We start from the raw sequence: 20,706 nt of genomic DNA, 5'->3' as shown, positions 1-20,706 counted from the left end.
AACACCTCAAAAAAAACTCTGCTGCACCTCATTTTCTCAATCCTGTCATGCTATTGCATTATAGCAGTGAGGGTGAAATGCATACATACATAATTATACATAACCTGTTTTTACATTCATGCAAATTGCAATATTATTACCTTACTGTATTTACTGCAACCCATAGCTTAGGCTAATCTTGGCAGGTTGCTAGTTAGGATAATCACAAAATCAATGGGAAGTGAATGAAAACTACTTCCCACTGGATGGGATGGTATTTTATTTGAGGATTTCCCCCAGCAGTATGTCACCAGTACCCACTTAATGTTTACCTACATTTACACTCTTTTTTTTTTCTGAAAATGGTTTTAGAACAATATTACCAATAATTATTAATATAACGACACTCTGTCACTTTCACTGTCTCCAGTGCAGTTCATTTAACACAAACTGAATCACTGGCTAGTGTTCACTACTGCACATATTAATGAAAGGCAGTGTATGACTGCATGTGGCTACTGGTTTATTTTTGTAGAGCATTGCAGTAAAAAAGCAATGTTGTATAAAATGCAGAGGTATAAATGAGGAGCTCCAGTCAGGGGTGTGCAGGAAGACTTGGTTAAAACTTGGTTAAGAGTTTGTTGGTTAATGCGCTGGAGGGTTTGGATTTTTTTACACGGGGACAGTAATAGATAGATATGGTTTGGCTCTTCCTTGGTTTACATAAGATCGCGTGGTGAAGAAATTCCATGAATCAAGACACACAGATAATTTGTTAATTGAAAAATTTATTCAGACAGACCTGTGTTCTGTGTCCACACCTGAAAAGCAAATTCGTGCAATTTTCACTTTGAGTGAAGCTATGTGAAGGCTGCCGATGCAAGCAAACTACGAGTCACTTTCAAGCTATTTGAAATATGACAAATAGATCAATTTAACGTAAAGCATGGTAAAATTCATATTCAACCCTGTAATGTTTTGTAAAGTGGATTCCCAGCAGCACATAAAAATATCCAAGAGTCTACAGCTCGTGTGATTATTTGCAGATCTTGCTTGCAATGATGTGCGATCACACATTTTGCTGACACAATCTTGAACAGGAATTTCTTGGCTATGAACTCGCTGAGATCTTGCTTGCGATGATGTGCGATCACACATTTTGCTGACACAATCTTGAACAGGAATTTCTTGGCTATGAACTCGCTGATTTCCTCTGTTTAAGCAGCCGAGCGTTCCTTAGAGGTTGTTCTTTTCATTTACAGTATTGAAAATCTGTGTTTTCCTTCCAAGATCCACAAACTGCCACCTTGAAAATTCACACATGCGACATGCGGCGGCATATTGAATTGCCAGATAGGACCTTCCATGTGAATAAAGCCAACTGATATCTCATGAACTTCGTGTAAATTCTACTATTCCAAAAGTTTCCGATTTACGGACTTACTCACAACACCATAGCATAGTGGCCATGCCTTCCCAGAAGGCAGTAGCCACAAAAAATCCTCAAGTACATTGTGCAAGTGCCACTCTTTAGCTCAGGTTCTTCAAATAGGTTCCATGTTTTTGCTGAGGGTGTGGCAGTTATTTGAGGCAACGCATGTTATTTCTTTGGCTCCCTGTGTGTTGCACTTAGTGGGATGGGTTATAATGATAATAATAATAATAATAATAATAATAATAATAATAATAATAATAATAATAATCTTTTTTTAATTATGGACAATTCATCAGCTATGTACAAATAAACCTACGACTAAGTAGTACATCCATGAGGAAGGGGGTAATTTTCAAGTCAATATTATTGTTCTTCCCATGTAATCACCTTAAATGCACACCTCTCTGTTGTTCAGGGTGGGACACCCTATTGCTTTTCTGAACAGCCTTTATTTACCATGCAAATTTATGCACATTCTGTAAATGCGTTCATACATTATTTGCTTTAATTAGTTATTTATTCATTTTCTTTAACATAAATAAATTACTTATGCTATGCTATGAACAATGTTTTTTTTCTGGCCAAAATTTGTAAAGAACATAACTGCAGAAGACTAATAACAATTGGCTAGTTTTTGTGTGCTTTGTAATGAATAAACAGGCTTCCACTGAATAGATAACAGTGAAGTTACAGTCCACTCCCGATAACTCGAACCTCGTGCTAACTCAAACCAATTTTCGTTTCCTTTCAGGTCATTTTCTATATAATTTTACCCTTGATAACTCAAACTCCTGTTAACTCAAATCTTTTTCAATTTCCCTTGAAGGTTTGAGTTATCGGGAGTCGACTGTAGTTTCTAAAGGAACTGTGGTGCTGTGTCGGTAGAGGAGTACAAGCGAATGTTTGGTTTGGCAGATTCACTCTGATGAAGGGTTCTAATGTCAGCGGTCAAATCTCATTGTGGTGGCCAAATTACCTTACCAACTCTGTTGATAAAACAAAGCCTTCAGAAGCCTCTTGATTCAGTTCAGCTTTTTGTGCTTCCCTACTACTCCTGTTAGGCTGCATTGTACTGCAAAACATTTTGAGAGCACATGCTGTAATGTCAAAGTTACCTAGAGGTGTGGTGGCTAGTTTTTCACGTGATTACCATCCATTCTGCCCTTACAGGAACTTATTCAAAATGCTGAGGATGCATGTGCCACTCAAGTCAAGTTCCTTTATGACAAGAACAGTTATGGAACAACTCATCTTTATGATGAAGAGCTTGCCCAGTTTCAGGTGCAGTTAAACTATTCTACACTACATAATAGGAGACTTGGCTCCTCTTTGATCTAAGACTACGAGTAATCTATTTACAGGCTTTGGCAAAACAAATATAATCAAGAAAATAATTAAGTTTGTTGTTTGATACCATCCTTGGTTTGAAAAGCCCAGCCTATGTACCTGTTAACAAAAACAGTGTGAAATCTTGAATGTGCAATTTTTGCCCATTCCTTCTTCAACCAGTGTCTTCCAACAAATACCATTTTTCTGTGCCATTTTTTCTCTCAGCTTTCCATACCCTCCCTCCCTCCTTTCCTTCCTTATTTATACCTGTTTTGTAAGGGACACCCATAATGTTTTCATATGGTATCTCTTCAAATAGGGGCCAGCACTTTATGCCTACAACAATGCAAAGTTTACCCAAGAAGACTGGAAAGGGATCCGATTGGTCTCGGACAGTATTAAAGTGGAAGATCGCATGAAAGTTGGTCGGTTTGGACTTGGGTTCAAGTCGGTATTTCATTTGACAGGTATGACAGTTGAAACTTAATATTAGACTCTACAACTATTTGAGTAGATATGGGTAAATTGTGTCGGCCACTTTTGAAAATGTATATCGACTAGCATATGAAACCTCGAGTTTATATAAAATCCGCAAGTTTATTGTGTTTGTGTTTTATTCCTGATCAAGCTGCGATGGCCCAAGAACAAACGTCTGTAGATAAGGGTATTCATACTTATTTCAGTTACATTTAACATACTTTAAAAATAGGTTTGCATTGCATACATGTGGCTAGTGCTGTGCACGTGCTGCAGCCCTGTTTGTTTATGTTGGACACTCACTCTCACATGCCTGACTGCATAGTGGGTAGACCACTTTCCAGTGCACTACTCCTAGCCTCCCACGCAGTCGTTTTTAGGGGACTTGTATCACCTCCTCCCCACAAACGCCTGGTTACCCAAGCGCAGCATTCCTTTCCCATTGTTTTACTCCCCAAGCACCCTAGTCAATCACCATGGAGGCATTGTCTAATAATATCAAATCAAATTGCTGGTTACAATGGCCGCTTCCGATTTTCACCAGCTTTGTACAGTCCTGAGAGATGCGGGAGTTAAGTTAGAATATTATATATATTTTTTCACTTCTAGAATAGCTGGTCATGGCTGAAACTCCAAACAAATATAGAATGTGAATACAAGGGCTTCTTGTGCGACGTTTTGACACCGTTATCTCCTGGAAGAGTCAAAATCTTTGGGAAAGTGTAATTGATCTTCCCCGCCTTATCGAGTTGACAGTCGATAAAGATATCACCTCTTACTGGTGCGGAAACTCTGGAGAAGAGTTGTTCATTTGTACGAAGTGTTTCTAGAGACTAACTTGATTCAAGAGGAGATCTGCAGTATTTATCAGTCCATTAAAGACTATTAAACAGAAAGTTAAACGAAAAAGAGCCGATCAACTTGTGGTCCTTGTGGAAAATGTCGCACATGCCCCCGAACAAATTGCAGCAACAAAGCAAGTTTCAACTGCAATATCTTTAAAGTTTACCAACATATCGGGTAATATTTCGGTTTCCTCCACACCGACAAGCTTAAGGTCGACAAGATTGAAGGCAAAGCTTGATAAATATTAAAGCGACTTTGGGTAACCAGTCGGCAAATTGACAAAACTATCAATATTTCCCGTCACAAATTCTTTGGTTAAAGTCAGTTAATAGGCATTTAAACGAGAAATTTTTAATGCAGGGCATACAGTACTCGAAGCTCATGTAAGCTCGCTAAAGTTCTGTCTCCGCCATGATGTTTACACTGTTTGAGACCACGAGAGGCATTCTGAGGTCAAGGTCAACCTTCCAGGTTTTAGAAGGTTGACTGTGATTGGCTTAGCAGTGGAAAGGAATGTGGCGCCTGGGTAAGCAGGCGTTTGTGGGGAGGAGGTAATACGAGTCCCCTAAAAACAACTGCGTGGGAGGCTAGGTATTTCCGGATCAAGATGATGTTGAGTAATACTTTGTTGGCTTTATTGTAACCATCCTGTTAATAACCACCCAAAACTCTTTTATTTTAACCACCAGGCTAATAACCACCAAAAACTGTTTCATTTTAACCACCGGGCTAATAACCACGAAAAATTGTTTTATTTTAACCACCGGGCTAATAACCACGAAAAACTGTTTTATTTTAACCACCGAGCTAATAACCACCAAAAACTGTTTTATTGTAACCACCGAGCTAATAACCACCAAAAACAGTTTTATTTTAACCACCGGGCTAATAACCACCAAAAACTGTTTTATTGTAACCACCAAGCTAATTATAATCACCAAAAACTGTTTCATTTTAACCACCGTGCTATTATAACCACCAAACACTGTTATTTTAACCACCAGGCCAATAACCACCAAAAAGTGTTTCATTTTAACCACCGGGCTAATAACCAACAAAGACAAGACTTAGGTGTCAATCGAAGGATTTCCAGCAAGAGAGCCACAAATTGCTTTTTTGGCTAAAAAGTGAGAAAACTTTCCAAACATGCCAGTTTTAGGGTGTACTTTAGATTGCGTTCATGAAACAGGATGCATATTTGCATTTTGCCTAAAGGCTGACCCTGGAAGGTTTTGGTCACATTAAACTGCAGCCACTACATTTAAAAGCAGAGGCAAAATTCCTTTTCATTACTCCAAGTACAAAAAATTTAAAACCTAGTAGGGTTTAGTACACAAAATCCCCTGTGCAAGCTAAAAATGTGCAAGTTTGGAGCGTTCTTCTGACGTGTTTGGCCAGAAAAGTGATTTTGGCTCTTCTTGTGGTAAACGTCCCTTTAATTGTAAGCATTGGCCTTTGGTAGCAAGAAAACAAAATAATCCAGAGCAGCAACATGTAGATGCTTCATTTAGGGCAAACCAAAGTAGCACTTGAGATGTGGTTTTACCTAAAATTTAATATTTTCTTTTAGATTTGCCAAGTATTGTCAGTGGTTCACAGATTGGGATTATTGACCCACATGGAGTTTACTTTTCTGACAAGCACCACAGAAGAACAGGAAAGCACTGGAGGCTTAAAGATGTCTGTGTGGAGATGAACAAAATACCAGATCAGTTCTGCCCCTACAAAGGAGTGTTTAGCTGTTCAGATGAGGTCTTCTTTAAGGGTTACTATGACGGAACCCTGTTCCGTTTTCCTTTGAGGGCCAAGCCATCTAAGCTATCAGACACAGTTTACTCTGAAGAAAAGATGAACACGCTCTTTGAAAGTTTCATGGCTGATGCCCACATGATGCTTCTGTTTTTACACCATGTAGAATCTATTGAGCTGTTCATCAGGGAGGAATGTGAATCAAACCCACAAAGACTCTTCCAAGTAAAAATTGCAGAGAAAAGCCTGCAAATGGTTCAGGCAAAGAGAAAGGAATTTTGCAGCAAGATGACACCTGGTGGGGTAATGTCTGAACCTGTTTTAGTTGCTTATCCAATCACCATAGAGACAGTGAACTTTAATTCACCATTGATGAAAGATGTGAAACAACATTCGTTCCTTGTTACAAACTACCTTTGTGGTGGAAAGGTTTCTACACAGTTCAGAAGGCTAATGACAGACAAGGACCTTGCTTATTTACCCACAGTAGGTGTTGCCATGCCATTGCCAACAGATCCAAGTCATCAGATGCCTGCCATTCAAGGTCATGTCTTCTGTTCATTGCCATTGCCAATTCAAAACACCAGTTTAACTGGTTTGCCAGTACATGTGAATGGTTTCTTTGCTTTGAGTCAGAACAGACGTTACATTAAGACACCCAGTGCAGAACAAGAAGATCAGCAAAGAACTGGTCGGCAGCTAACAGACAAGTCCTTGTTATGGAACAAGTGTCTTCTGGAGGAAGCCATTCCAAGAGCATATGCTGCGATGCTAATGGTAGCTATTCACATGAGGTCCCTTCTCATACCCAAGATAGCCATTTACAAGTAAGTGATATGAAGTGCACCTTTTGGCCTTCTCTTTGCAATTGCAAGTTCCATGCTGTTCAAAAATCCTCTGCAAAAGTCCTGTCATCAGTTCCACTGGTTGGGATACTCATTCAGTGAATAAAACTCATTCCTATACCACGTTAATGTGCTAAGACAATTTTGATTCAGGAGGGAGGAAGGGACGAAAACGGCCCTTTTTAGCCTTACCAAAGACTGAATGTTACAAATATCCAGAGCATTTTATACTCTCCAATATTAAAACTGCAGGTTAATCCCGTGACTATAAGATAATAAAGCACGTCGTGTACTGTCATACATTTTTTACGTTGATGGATGGCATTGTTTTTGAGACCCAACAGCACCTCTCTAACTTCATTTCCATCATATACCATCTCTCCTGAGATGGGAAACACGAACAGTATTAGAAGAAGCCACACATCCACACATTTAGCAGTTTAATTCTAGAATGAGAATTGTACTAGTATGAAAACAGCATAATCAAGTTTTCATCTTTTACTGGATAGCGCTGGAAACGCTGTATCTACAAAGAAATACTCATGATTGTACTAATGTTTGAGAGATGATCACTAGAATTCTGTGTTAAAATCACCTGTGCCAGCAGTGATTGGATTTGAAGGCGTGACTGCTAAACTAAGCCATATTTGTTTTTTCAGCAAGTACAGTAGTTGTCAGTTTTTTAGGAAACTTTTCTGTATTAAACGCGACCCCACTCAGCTTTATTGTTGTCTTTTTTGATATGTTAATATCAGGTCGGCTGCTAGAAATTAATTCTGTTACCCGCAAGAAACAAACTGTTAATCGAGGCTGGAAGCAAAGAAGAATAATGTCTTACTGAACACTATTATTTACATATCGCTTCATGTTGAGGATATTTAAAACACCAGGAATTTAGCCAAATGAATAACGGGACTTTGGAATCGTACATATCGAGAATAAATGGTTTGGGAGACAAAACCTTGTCAAGAAAAGGTCTCATAAATTGCCAGCCATGGAAAACCAGTGTCAGATTGAGTAACAGATTGACCTTCACTTTCGACCAAAGTCATTCATTCAGACAATTTCACACAAAAGAAAACTAAAAAGCGTTCCCTTTTCCATTATTTACCTTTTGTGTTTCATTTCCAAACTGTAAATTGTGTGCTATCTCTACAGTAGTTGTACATGTGGATTGCGTTCTTATGTCAGTTTGTCATGTAGAGGTCAATGTTTTTGTAGTTTTAATTCACCTCTGACAATTACGAGTTCACAGCACACTCAGTAAATATAGGTGAACAGTAACTTTGCCTTTGACGAATAATTGTTAAATGTAAACATCCTTGTGGTGCTCCTAGTTCACAAGATGGTGATTCGATCATGTAATTTAAATTTTCCACTTCTTATTTTGATAGCTGTTATTTGGTGTATCCACCTTTAACTTTACCCACTCTTTTAAAGTGCTATAAATTTTGTAATGTTTCTACTATTACTTTTCTAGAGCCTGGCCAGATGTTAGCAATATAGAGCACAAGTGGAAAGGACTTCAGGAACCGTTGTTTCAGTTACTCCTGGCAAAGGAAGTTGTGCACACCCACGCACAAGGTGGGAAGTGGGTGACTGTAAGAGAAGCGATTTTTCAGCGACTGCTTGGAGAGGAATCCACAGATTTGCTCATGAGAATACTGCTCTCAGTCAATTTGCCAGCTGGCAATGTAACCATTCACGTGCTCAGAGCGATTGACATGTACGCACCTGGTAAAACAGAAATCACACCTGCTCTCATACGAAATGTATTAAGGCAAGCACCGTCTTGCTATACAAATCTTGTTAGGAAGGATAAGCTGTTACTTCTCAAGTTTTCTCTCAGTGATGATGATTTCAAAGACCTCAGTGGCTTGCAGCTTCTCCCTCTGGCCAATGAAACATTTGCACAATTTCAACATCATGCCAGGTCTGTTTATATCTCGTCGCATGAACATCCCCAAGCACTTCTTCCTGGTCTGGACGACCATTTTCTGGATACAAATGTTGACAAAGACATTCTTCAGAAACTCCAAACTGCCGCATCCAAAGGTAGGTGCTATAGTAATGTTGCCATCCAATGATAAGCTTCGTATGAAAATTGTCATCTTCAGGTCACATGGTATTCTCTCAACAATTGTTGCTTTATTCATCTAGTAATCAAGTGAATTCATGTCCATAGAAATAGAACGAAACTCGTGGTCACCCACAGTCAACACCAACTATGGCAAAAGTGCCAAAACAAAGTAGATTAAAATTACGATATATACAGTTAAAATATGTAGTATAAAATATAGTGCCAAAGTTGATCTCATTTTTACAGAAACTAACCAGAGGAATATCACAAGATTTGACATGGAGTAACAGACAATGAGTCTAAGTACATCTAGAGGTTGACTTGAAGGGAGGTGGGGGATAGAAATTTAGATTAGATAGCTTCTTTAAGTATAGGATTAAGAAAAACTATTTTCGGCTTATTGCTAGTCTTAGTAATTCCCAGGTACAGACGTTGATTTTAAGGTTGTTGGTACCAATACTTGGTATTTCTTTCTTTCTGTTAAATGGTTTCTTGTCTCTAAAAAAGTGAAAGTAGTCGTTTTGCCTACAGTTCTGGGAACTTTTTTTCATTTTTGTTTTCCTTTTTTTTTTAACACCTTAGGTTGCATGCAACTTCGATTCCTTAATAAAGAATACATCACTGCCCTTCTCTGGTTTTGCCTCCCGCTTGACTGGAAAAAAGGTGAAACAGTTTCCTGGTACCCTGATGCTGCCAACCTCAAGCATCCACCAAAAGAGTGGCTGGAACTGGTGTGGAGATACTTACGAAACCACTTCACCACTGCAGAGGACATTCAGACCCTTGGGAAGCTGCCCTTGATACCAGTGTGCATGTCCCAGACGCCTGTAACCTTGACAAGACTTTGCCACCCCACGAGAGTAGTTGTGAAACGCCTGAATGATGCTGTGCTTGATGATATCTTGACGGACGTTCTGACAAAGCTCGGCCTGATTATCGTGAATGAACTTCCAGATTTAATAAGCCACCATCCAGCTGTTTTAGGGACCTTTGTCAATCCACCCTCTGTCCTTGGTGTTTTGAATGCAATGCTGGCTTCCTCTTCCAGCATGACAGTTGGCACGTTCTCTGAAATTCTATGGAGTAAAGTGTCACCCAAAGGGAAGCGCATCTTGAGATCATTTCTTAGCAGTGTTAAACAACTGAGCAGAGGGACTGACACATACAATCTTCTATGCTCTCTTCCAATCTTTGAGACTCTGTCCAAGACGTTTGTGTCAAAACAAGAATGCCTATGTGCAACGCCTGCTGAGCTTCTTCCAATACCCCTCTTGCGAGACCCAATTGATATTTCCCAAAGCAATTCCAAGAGATTAGCCCTTCTTCTGGATGTCAAGATTCTAAAGCCCACTGAATTTCTGTGCGAAATGGTATTTCCAGATGTACAACAAGGAAACTACTCTGGAGAGAAGATAGACCAGGTCATGCTGTATGTTCTTGAACATTTTACTCATCACATTCGTACTGATGCTAAGTTGAAGCGAAATCTAGAGATGTTGCCATTTGTTCCAAAGCAAGAAAAGCGAGTGAGGGCATTGGACCTCTTTGACCCCAGAAACAGCACTCTGAAGAAATTATTTGCCAATGAAAATGTTTTCCCCATCGGCAGCCTGTACAACAGACGAGCTATACTCGAGATATTAGAGAACCTCGGAATGAAAAACGAGAGCCACATTACTGGCAAAGATCTTTACCAAAGTGCCATACTTGTAAGTGAGCTTCCACACCTAACGACTGCAGAACAGAAGTCAAACGAGATTTTTCAGCATCTTAGTGACCATCCCCAAAAACTCCATGAGTTAGTCAACAGACAGCCATTGGGAGTTTTACTAAGCAACATTCAGTGGGTGTCAAGATTACAGCAGAGAACCCCGAGTTTTCCTCTATCTCTCCCATGGTGGGAAATCGAAGAGAAAGAAATCAAACACTTCTTCAAGCCAACAGAACTAATCAGTCATCAGCATGCCAACCTCATCGGGACAGTGAAACCTGTCGTAGAAGCGGAGTCATCAAGTCAGATTGCCGAGTATTTTGGCTGGCAAACCAAACCAAACGTCCTTGACGTAGTAAAGCACTTGGAAAGAGTGATCAACTGTTATTCTAAGGAAGATAAACCGTATTACATGGTTTTGGTCGATGAAATCTACTCTTTCCTGGGCCTTGAAGATGCTGCAGCTGTGAATGAGGTATTTGGTTGTGTGGAGATGTCCCACTGGGTCTGGAATGGAGATGGTTTTTCTTCACCTAATCATCTGCTCTCCAGTAAGCCACCCATTGATCTTACACCGTATATACTGGCTCTTCCATCAGAGATGGTGAAGCACTCTCACTTATTTTACCGCTCCGGTATGAAGGAAAAAAGTGATCCATGTGTTCTGCTGCGTGTCTTGAGTATGATAAAAGAGAAGTATGATGATGTCCAGTTCAGTCCTTCAGAAGTAAAGCGTGATCTCCAGTTATCTGTTGACATCCTGAATGAGGTGGCAAGTGTGGAATTGTCCCGAGACCTCCAAGCAAAGGTGCTTCTTCCTGTTCACATTGAAGGTAATCTGTATATCCGACTCGAACCAGTTGAGAACTGCATGTACTGTGAACACGAGTGGCTGAAGACGAAAGGAGATGACAAAGACATGGGTTATTTCTATGTACACCCCATTGTTCCCAACAGCACTGCTGAACGTCTAGGTGTTCCAACCCTCACTAATCGTATGTTGGACCCTGATGAGTTGTTCATCGGAGAAGAGTTTGGTCAAGAAGAGAAGCTTACTATACGACTTAATCGACTTCTGGAGGAGTACACAGATGGATTGGCTGTACTGAAAGAACTTGTCCAGAATGCAGACGATGCTGGTGCTACTGAAGTCAGATTCATGTACGATGAAAGGACAAACAAGGATGCCACCACTTGTTTAATTGATGAAGGGATGAGAGGTTGTCAGGGACCAGCATTGTGGGTATACAATGATGCCACTTTTAAAGATGAAGACTTTGTAAACATCACAAAGCTGAACGAAGCAACAAAAGTGCATGACACAGAAAAGATCGGAAAGTTTGGTCTTGGCTTTAGTGCAGTGTACAACTTGACAGATGTGCCCATGTTCGTAAGCAAGAATTATTTTGCAATTCTTGATCCTCACACTTCGTTCCTTGGAAAGGCGATCAAGAGCAAAAGGAAGCCAGGAATCAAAATTAATCTCAACAAAGATGTTAGGAGACTAAGGGCATTCTCAAATCAGTTCAAACCATTCAATGGTGTCTTTGAATGTGACTTGCATCTTGACAAGGAAGACAATTCATTTTATGGAACACTTTTCCGCTTTCCATTGAGGACAAGGGAGCAAGCCATAGCAAGTGAGATAAAGAAGTTGCATTACAGTGACAAAGAAATGCGAAAGTTGCTAGAAATGTTTCTTGAAAGAGCAGACACCCTGCTTCTGTTCACTCAGAATGTCTTCCGTGTTGCAGTATACACACTGCAGCAATCATCAAGCTCAGATCCACAACCTTCCCTGATGTTTCAGGTGACCAAATCCTTATCACAAGCAGGAATACTAAGAGAACTGACTGTTCCCGTCACATTACCAGTTACTGCAGAGAAATTAGATACAGAACAGCAGAGATTCCTGACGCAATGTAATTTTCTCCAAGCATCATCAAGGATTACCAGATCTGCCAAAAGTCAGAAAGTTGATCCAAGCACATTTCCAGAGTCTTCTATCACTGTTGACATCGATTGCAGTTTCACGACCCCCGGTCTAGAGTTCTTTGAAATTGATGAAGGTTCTAGACGAGATTGTTCTACTTGGATGGTTGTGTCCTCCATGGGAAACGGCCAGGCAATGCAGTTGGCTGAAAATGATCCTAGTCTTGTTCCATCAGCCGGAGTAGCTGTACAGTTAGTGTCAACAGATTCTTACACTTTAAAACCCTGTCCTGTTGTAAGCGATGGCCATGGATCCAGTGTCAATGGTACAGTGTTCTGTTATCTTCCTCTTCCAATCCACAGCGGTCTGCCTGTGCACATAAATGGAGCTTTCTCTGTGGCAGCTAACAGACGCCATTTACCTAAGCAACTTGAAGATGACAAGACATGCCCGGGAGTGAGGTGGAACAATGAACTCATGCAAGATTCGATTTTGTCTGCCTATCTTTGCCTTCTGGAGGATGTCAAGTCAGTTGCTCATGGCAACGATTCCTGTGTCTTCCACCCTTTGTGGCCAAAGGCGGACAAAGTAGATCAAGACTTCTGGCCTATTTTGACATCTTTCTATACACAACTTGCCAGAGGTGGACATGCTCTATTCTCTGATGGTCTGCATTGGGTTGACATAACTCAAGTGGTCTTTCTTCATCCAGATCTCCGCCAGGATCCTGAAATAGGAGATGCTGCATTTGCTGTTTTGCAGAATTTAGCTAAGGACAATGCAGTGGTCATTGATATGCCAGCTGATGTGTTCATTTCGTTCTGCACATGTGGTCTTTGGGATGTAATACAAAGTAAAACGTACACCAAGAGACGATTTTTCCAGGAACTTTTTTTCCCAAATGTTTTGAACGTCCCTTTTGATTTGAGAGATGCCCTAGTGTTGCATGTTATGGATGACCACAGCCGAGAATTTGATGAGTTGTTGAGAATGTATGCCTGTATTCCAGCCTCACCGAATGGAGAGACACTCAAGTGCCCAGAACAACTAGTGCATCCAGATAAAGAGGCCTCCTTCTTGTTTTCCCATAGAGATGGCAGGTTCCCTTTTGGTACAGGAGGAACCTTTCTTGATCCTCAACGACTTGCCAAACTTGAGCAGCTGGGAATGGCTTCAGATGATCTCCCTTGGGATGAGGTTGCAGAAAGAGCCGAAAGTATCCAGTGGCTGAATGCATTCGACTCTAAAGCGGCTTTCAAGCGAGTAAAGGCATTTCTGAGATTTCTAGAAAACAAAACGAAATGTAAAGATAAAGGCCCATCCCAACACATTTTGTCACGGCTTCAGAGTGCTCAATTTCTACCAGTTCTCCAAAAACCCAAGTCGTTTCCTCTGGCTTGGAAAGGTGAAGAATTTCTTCGAAGGAAATCTCTGGTAGCGCCTAAAGGCGTCTTCCTGAAAGAGGATCAGTACCTTGTCGGTTGTACAGAACCAATCGCTGCCCCAGACATCTCTAAGAAAGTCACAACATTGTTGAGGTTAGGAGATAAAGAGGTTACTACAGAGCATGTGATGAACCAGCTAGAAGAAGCCATCTCTAGCAACATTGATGCACTGAATCGTGAAGCTTATGAAATGGTGAGCCACATTTGCTCAGAAGCTTATGCATTTCTTCAGGATAACATCCCTTGCCATGGCTCTTCTATCAAAGAATGGCTATGTGAAAAGAGATTTATTCTGCTGGGAAAAATGTTTGTTCCTGCCAACCGTGTGGCATTGGAGGTGAAGGTTGATTGCTGCCCCTTCCTCTACAAACTCCCCGACGATTTATCTGAGGGATGTCACGGAATTATGAAACTTGCTGGTGTTAGGGACCATTTTGAAGAGAAAGATTTCATTTACAGTCTCCAAGAGGTAAAAGAACAATTTAAAACGGCAAGTCTCGATGAGCATACCCTACAAGCGGCAGTGAATATGGCGATTCAACTTGGTGAGACTTTGCAAAGATCAGGTAGCGATCCTGCTGAAGTACAAGCAAAGTGGGGTATAATCTATTTGCCTACCTCTAGAGGAGTCATGCAAACTGTCTCTGACATTTGTTTAAAGGACTGTCCATGGATGCCTGATGATCCTGCCGTGGAGTTTGTCAGTGAGAAGATTCCGTGGCCAACTTGTGTACAGTTAGGTGTTAAAACAAGAAGAGAAGAAGCCTTGCAAGAACACGACATTGGCATTCCTTTTGGACAGCAGGAGAAACTTACGAATCGTTTAAAGCGCATCTTAACAGGATATCCAAACGAGAAAGAAATTTTGAAGGAGCTTGTTCAAAATGCAGATGATGCACAAGCGAGTGAGATCTGCTTTATCAAAGATCCCAGACTCCATCCAGATGAGAAAGTGTTTACAGATAGTTGGAAACAACTCCAAGGTCCTGCACTGTGTGTTTACAACAACCGGCCCTTTACCAATGCAGATATCAAAGGTATTCAGTCTCTAGGAGAGGGCAGCAAAGGAGACGATATAAACAAGACTGGTCAGTATGGAGTCGGCTTCAATGCTGTCTACCACTTAACAGATGTGCCTTCATTCGTGTCAAGAGGTAGAGAAATTGGAGATGTTCTCTGCGTGTTCGACCCCCATTGCAAGTACGTGCCAAATGCAAATGAGAAGGAACCAGGAAGAATGTTCAAGGACATCAAACGGCTGAGAGAAAAGTTCCCAGATGTTTTTCCTTGTTACCTCGAAGAACATTTTCCTATGAAGAATGCAACCATGTTTAGGTTTCCTTTAAAGTCTGAGAAAATGGCTGAAGAATCCAAGATATCCTCTACTCCTGTAACTGTAAAGAAGTTGGATGTGATGATGGAAGACCTTAAGAAAGAGTTGTTTGAAGTTCTTCTCTTCGTGAATAATGTTAAGAAGATGAGCCTTTGTGCAATAAATAAAAGGGGAAAACTTGTGAATACGTATTCTGTTGAAGTATTTATGTCCAAAGAAGACAGTAAGAAAAGACAGACGTTCTCTCGCTACATGAAGGACATCTCACATCAAGCCAAAGAACAGGATCCGTTTCTTCCCACAGATGTAAAGGTGAACAAATGTAGCTACACCATGACGTTAAAAGACAGCTTTGGCAAGGTGGAAAAGTGGTTCATCATACAGCAAATTGGCTTTGAAAAGTCTGTGGAACCAAGCGTTCTTGATGCGTTCAAGAAACAGCAGCTAGGGATGCTTCCTCGTGGTGGTGTCGCCTGCCTTCTGGAGAGTAACAGCCCAAAGAAAGAGATGGAAGGAAAAAAGAGAGCTTATTGTTTTCTTCCGCTTCCATTTGAAACTGATCTGCCAGTTCATGTCAATGGGCACTTTGCATTGGATCATGAAGCCAGACGAAATTTGTGGCGGGATGAAGCTGGTGGCTATCGCACTGAATGGAATAATTCCTTGCTGTGTGATGTCATTACGTCCTGCTATCTAACACTTTTGGATGAAGTGCGTGGTTTTCTCCAGTTGCCAGTAATGCAAGACTCAACACCCTGTATTCTGAAGTGCAGCAAAAGTACGATCTTGGAAAGGCTAAGAACGTATGAGGAGCTTTTTCCTATTTGCGCGCCTCAAGATCCACACTGGAGTCCACTGGTCAGTTCAGTCTACCAAGAAATGAGTGAGAGGAGAATGCATTTGATTCCATCTGTGAGAAGTTTGGAAGCATGTTCAAGTGGCCGTGTTCAACTTAAATGGCTTCCACTGACTGGTGCTGATAAGGATAGAGCATATTTTAATGATCTTGAAATTAATGGTTGTTTTGCTTCACTGCAGACAAAACGTGAGGAAGATGAAGGGAAGAGAAAGGAAAAGAAAAAGTGCATGTTCGAAGAGACCTTGGCAAAAACTGGTTTCAATCTTGTGGCATTTTCAATGATCATTTTTGAATCACTACAGCAAGCCGAAGTTGAGGTCTACTGCATTTCACCCTCTGCTGTGATGCAGTTTTACAAGTCTTTTAGTGATACTGATCCGCTTTGCAATGTTGGAAAGATTCCATCTCCCGTTGAAAAGACGCCATTCAAGAAAGATAAAGTGGTTCGCAACATCTTACAGTACTGCAAAGACGATGAACATTTTCTGCAGAACCTTGCAGGACTTCCGTTACTCCTGACGCAAGACAACTACTTAAGAGCATTCAGTGAAAGTGACCCCCGATGCTTGAGTCAGCATGCAGGTATTTTACCATGCTCTCCATCCATTTTTGTTCATTCAGAATTACGCCGTGGAGTTTTTAGCTTTGGTGACAGCAGAAAGGCCTCAGTATTCCGACCATTGGATGTAGATATTTTCGCCAGCCACTTGCATCAAACCCTGCCTCACTTTTTTCTCAGTGGAAGTCGCTACGTGAAATGGTCTCCAGATGGCTCAAATGGCAGTTTGCCCAATCTTCAATGGGTTTCCAGGGTTTGGAACTTTCTACATGAGGTTGTGAGTTACAAGATAAAAAAGTCAGATGAAAGCGACGAGAATGGTAAATCTCCACCCATTTACGATCAGCTCTCCCCACTGTCTGAATGGTGTATTCTTCCAGCAACAATGCAGGTAGAAAAACTCCAATCGTCACACTGCTGGGAAACTGTTACAGAGCATTTCTTGGTACCCCTAAAGATGGCAGAAACTGTTATCGATTTCACCGATTACAGTATATCAAGTCCAAAGTTGGTAGAGGTACTAAGAATGTTGGCCTTGCCAGAGCTTAATTTAGCTGCAGTAAAAGTGGATTCAAACCATTTCGTCCGGAACCTCATGGCTTCTCTCAAAGAACCTCACTCTTTGCTCAGGGCACTGGAGCAAAAGCTGCAAACTGCTTCGGTTTCCTTTGGGAAATTAAAGCCATCAGATGCCGCAGTTATTTTGGGTTACTTAAGCAGTAACGTAAAGAGTTTCACCGATGAGGATAAACTCCTTTTGAGGAAGCTACCACTTTTTCCAAAGACATGTGGTGGTCTTGAAAAGCTAGGGGGTAGTAAAGGTTTCGTCATGCCTCCAAGCATACCCAAGGATGAGATTGGTGTGGTTGAAGTCAGGTCTCACTGTTTGTTTTTGGGTTCTCCAGGAAGCTCAACAGATCTTTACAAAGCGTTGAAGATTAAGCATCTCTCTTGTGGAGAAGTGTATCAGAATTTCATATTGCCATGTTTTCAACATCTGACTCAGAGGGGGAAATTGGCTCATGTCCAGTACCTTCGTCACTACATTTCCTCAGTAAGTGCAGAAGAGAAAGAAGATGAAGAAAAGAAAAGCTTGCTGGAGTATTTGAAATCTGTCCCATTCATTCCAACCAAGGATGTCACGAAGAAGACATCATCACCTTTGCATGACCCTGGCAATGTGGTTTTCAGTCCTAAGGATGCCACAGAGACATCATTAAGTTTCCACAAACCTGGAAATGTCGCTTTCAGTCCCCAGAATAACATGTTGATGACAGCATCAAGTTTCTACGACCCTAAGAATGCTATTTTCAAATCACTGTTACCAGAAGACAAGTTTCCACCGGAACCATTCACATCTGAGGAATGGCTTGAGTTTTTGAAGAAAATAGGCCTGATCCAAGATGTCTCTCAAGACGATTTCCTAAGGTTTGCATCTGAAGTTGCAGAGGAAGCTGCAACAATGCGAACGGATGATACATACAGGAAGTCTGAACTTTTGGTGCATCACCTGCTTCTTCGGCCCCATGTAGTGCGTGAAGGTCTTGTTAGACTTGTCCGTGACATTCCCTTTGTGGCTCCACACCCTGTCAGAGAGCAGTTGCAAAAACTGTGTCCACCACTTACAAAGGATGGTCAAACTCCATTTGTGGCATTTAAAGGAGCAGTTTTCAGAGAGCATGAGAACATTGTTTGGACAAAAATGCCTTTGCTTCCAAGATGGGCAGACCCCCGGAATTTAATTGATAGTTTCAGTGTTCCTTTCCAGAGTGCACATCGCTATCTTAAGGCTCTTCTTTGTCAGCTCGAGGTTGTGGAGAAGCCTTCAGTAGATGTTGTTGTTGCTCACTGCCAGACAACATGCAGCCAGGTTCAAAGCGACAAAGAGAGACGAAATTGGCCACCTGAACAGTGGTCTGCATTGGGGTCCGTTATGGAACGCATTTACACATTTTTACAAGATGAGGCGATTGGAAACAGCAAAGTAAAGAACGTGCTGGAGAATCTACGCTGCATTTTGGTTGCACGAGATAGGAAGTTCATTGAACCAAGGCAAGCAGTCCTTGAGCTGTATAAAGATCGTGAAATCAGGCCGTTTCTCTACCGAGTGCCTCCAGAATTTGGGAAGTTTCAGCAAATTCTTGAGTTCCTAGGCTGTTCCAAGTCTGTGAAAGCCAGTCATTACGCTATGGTGTTGGAGATGTTACAGCGGAATTGCCAGAATGCTAAACTTCACCCAAATGAGGTTCGAGTGTGCTCAAAAGCAGTGAAAGGATTATTTGAATGCTTGCAAGAGAATCCTGAAGATGCGTCTACCCTCTCTCAGTTGTACCTTCCAGCCGCACTTCCAGGACATGGCTCCCCAAGTACGCATCTCACGTCAATCCCCGTCACTTTATGCCAGTCAAAAGAACTAATGTTCAATGATGTTCCTGCCTACGGAAATCGGATCCAAGCCCTTGAACAGCTGTTTGTACTTGATCTCAATCTGATGGACGTAGCCTCTAAATCCGCAATGGTGAACATTAAAGACCTGGTGATGAAGTTGCCTTCAACTTTACAGCCGAGGATGCTCTCCTCTGTAATAGAAGAGAAACTCAGCAATTCCGAGAGCCATGTTATTAAAGCAAGTACGGCTGTGATTGCATTGAAGCAACAACTCTCCTGTGCACCGTTTGGCTGTGGAATTGCCAGAATTATTAAACATGTCAACTGTGATGAGAAAGATTTCAACGAAGAAGTTCTAGCGGATGTTAAGAAAAGTCTTCGAAGTATTGAGCTCTGTGCTGTGGAAGGTCTGAAAACCTCACTATTTCTCAATAACATTCAGATCCCAGGAAGTGAAGAAAACCTGGAGTACTTTCGTGAGAAGTTAGAGATCTCTGGTGAGGTGGTATGGAGGGTGTATGTTAATTCGGTAACAGGAATAGCTGACATCACTTCCTCGGTATCCAAAGTGGTTGTAGACATGTTTGGAGAATTTATTGGAGTGATGTCGTATATGATTCCTGAAATGTTGCGTCTTCCACCTCAAAAGATTTGGTCACTGTTGGACAGGATGGGCATTCGAACCGATGACAGCTACAGTCAAGCAGAAATTAATCTCTATCCAGTGCCAGGAAGCTTTATTCCAATCGAAGACCATCATCTGCTGAATGACTCCTTTGAAGAGTTTCATCCTGAGGAATATGTAGGTTATCAGCTAGATGACCCGAGTTTGCAACTGAAGGAAGGCGTTCCAACATACATCTACGCGATGATTATTGAGGAGGTCACGGATGAAGATTCTGCTCTTTTTACAAAGAACTACAGGATCAACATTGGACACGACAAAGAAGCAGTAGTGGTTAATGTTGCTAACTTGCATAAGTTTCACCGCTTGAAAGAAATAGCTGACCAGCAAAGAGAGCGTCACAGAAATGTACAGCAGATCTTTAATGAGATTTCAGAGTCGCTCCAGGCTGCGTGGAGACAACCAGAGGAAATAAGAAGACAAATCGTCAAACGTCTCTACCTTCGATGGCATCCAGACAAGAATTTAGGTGAAGAAGAATTTTGCACCAAAGCATTTCAACACATACAGAGCTTGATGTCTCGACTGGGAGGATCTTATGGAAACTTCTTTACTTCCTGGGAAGCGCGAGCCAAAGAACATGGAACTCAACGTGAACAATACAGAGAAAGCTTTACCAAACAGTACGGTTCCTGGGAATCCTCATCGGAATACACAACTTGGCAGAATGTTCCTCCAAGTTTCTGCAAAAGAAATTCTCAGCCAGGAGAGGCCGCGCGCTGGTTTAGACAAGCTGAAGCTGACCTTGCATCTGGTGGAGATGAAGTCGCCTTCAACAGCCCATCTTATGAGTGGGTTTGCTTTAAATGCCATCAGGTAAGACTATTTTTGTGCTTGATTCCTGACGTACATCTCCGGCCTTACATTAAGTTATCCCAAATTTGTCCGAAAGCCATGACACTGAAGTAGCATGATTTTTGGACAGTGCTTTCGTTTTCATCACAAATGTTTTTATTCAATCATTATGAAGTTTGGAAAATAGTTTCGCGGACAGCGTTCTAGTTTGAAGTAGACTGCTGTCTATTGGTTCCTTGCTGTAGTGTGGATTCTTTT

General features: G+C 41.4%; 1 protein-coding gene across 1 annotated transcript in view; it reads left to right on the top strand.

Moving 5' to 3' along the window:
* Positions 1-20,706, top strand: part of LOC146486904 (sacsin-like) — a 31,601-nt gene that overhangs the window by 7,848 nt on the left and 3,047 nt on the right. The window contains exons 4-8 of the mRNA XM_085090395.1: positions 2,585-2,695; positions 3,063-3,210; positions 5,637-6,642; positions 8,141-8,715; positions 9,323-20,469. Coding sequence (XP_084946521.1) covers positions 2,585-2,695; positions 3,063-3,210; positions 5,637-6,642; positions 8,141-8,715; positions 9,323-20,469 — 12,987 coding nt within the window. The remainder of the gene's footprint in view (positions 1-2,584; positions 2,696-3,062; positions 3,211-5,636; positions 6,643-8,140; positions 8,716-9,322; positions 20,470-20,706) is intronic.

The sequence above is a fragment of the Pavona decussata genome, unplaced genomic scaffold (assembly GCF_977016875.1).
Source record: "Pavona decussata unplaced genomic scaffold, jaPavDecu1.1 SCAFFOLD_19, whole genome shotgun sequence".
In the NCBI taxonomy this organism is placed as follows: domain Eukaryota; kingdom Metazoa; phylum Cnidaria; class Anthozoa; order Scleractinia; family Agariciidae; genus Pavona; species Pavona decussata.
The sequence above is the reverse complement of the archived record's forward strand: the minus strand, read 5'-3'. Positions and strand labels throughout refer to the sequence as shown.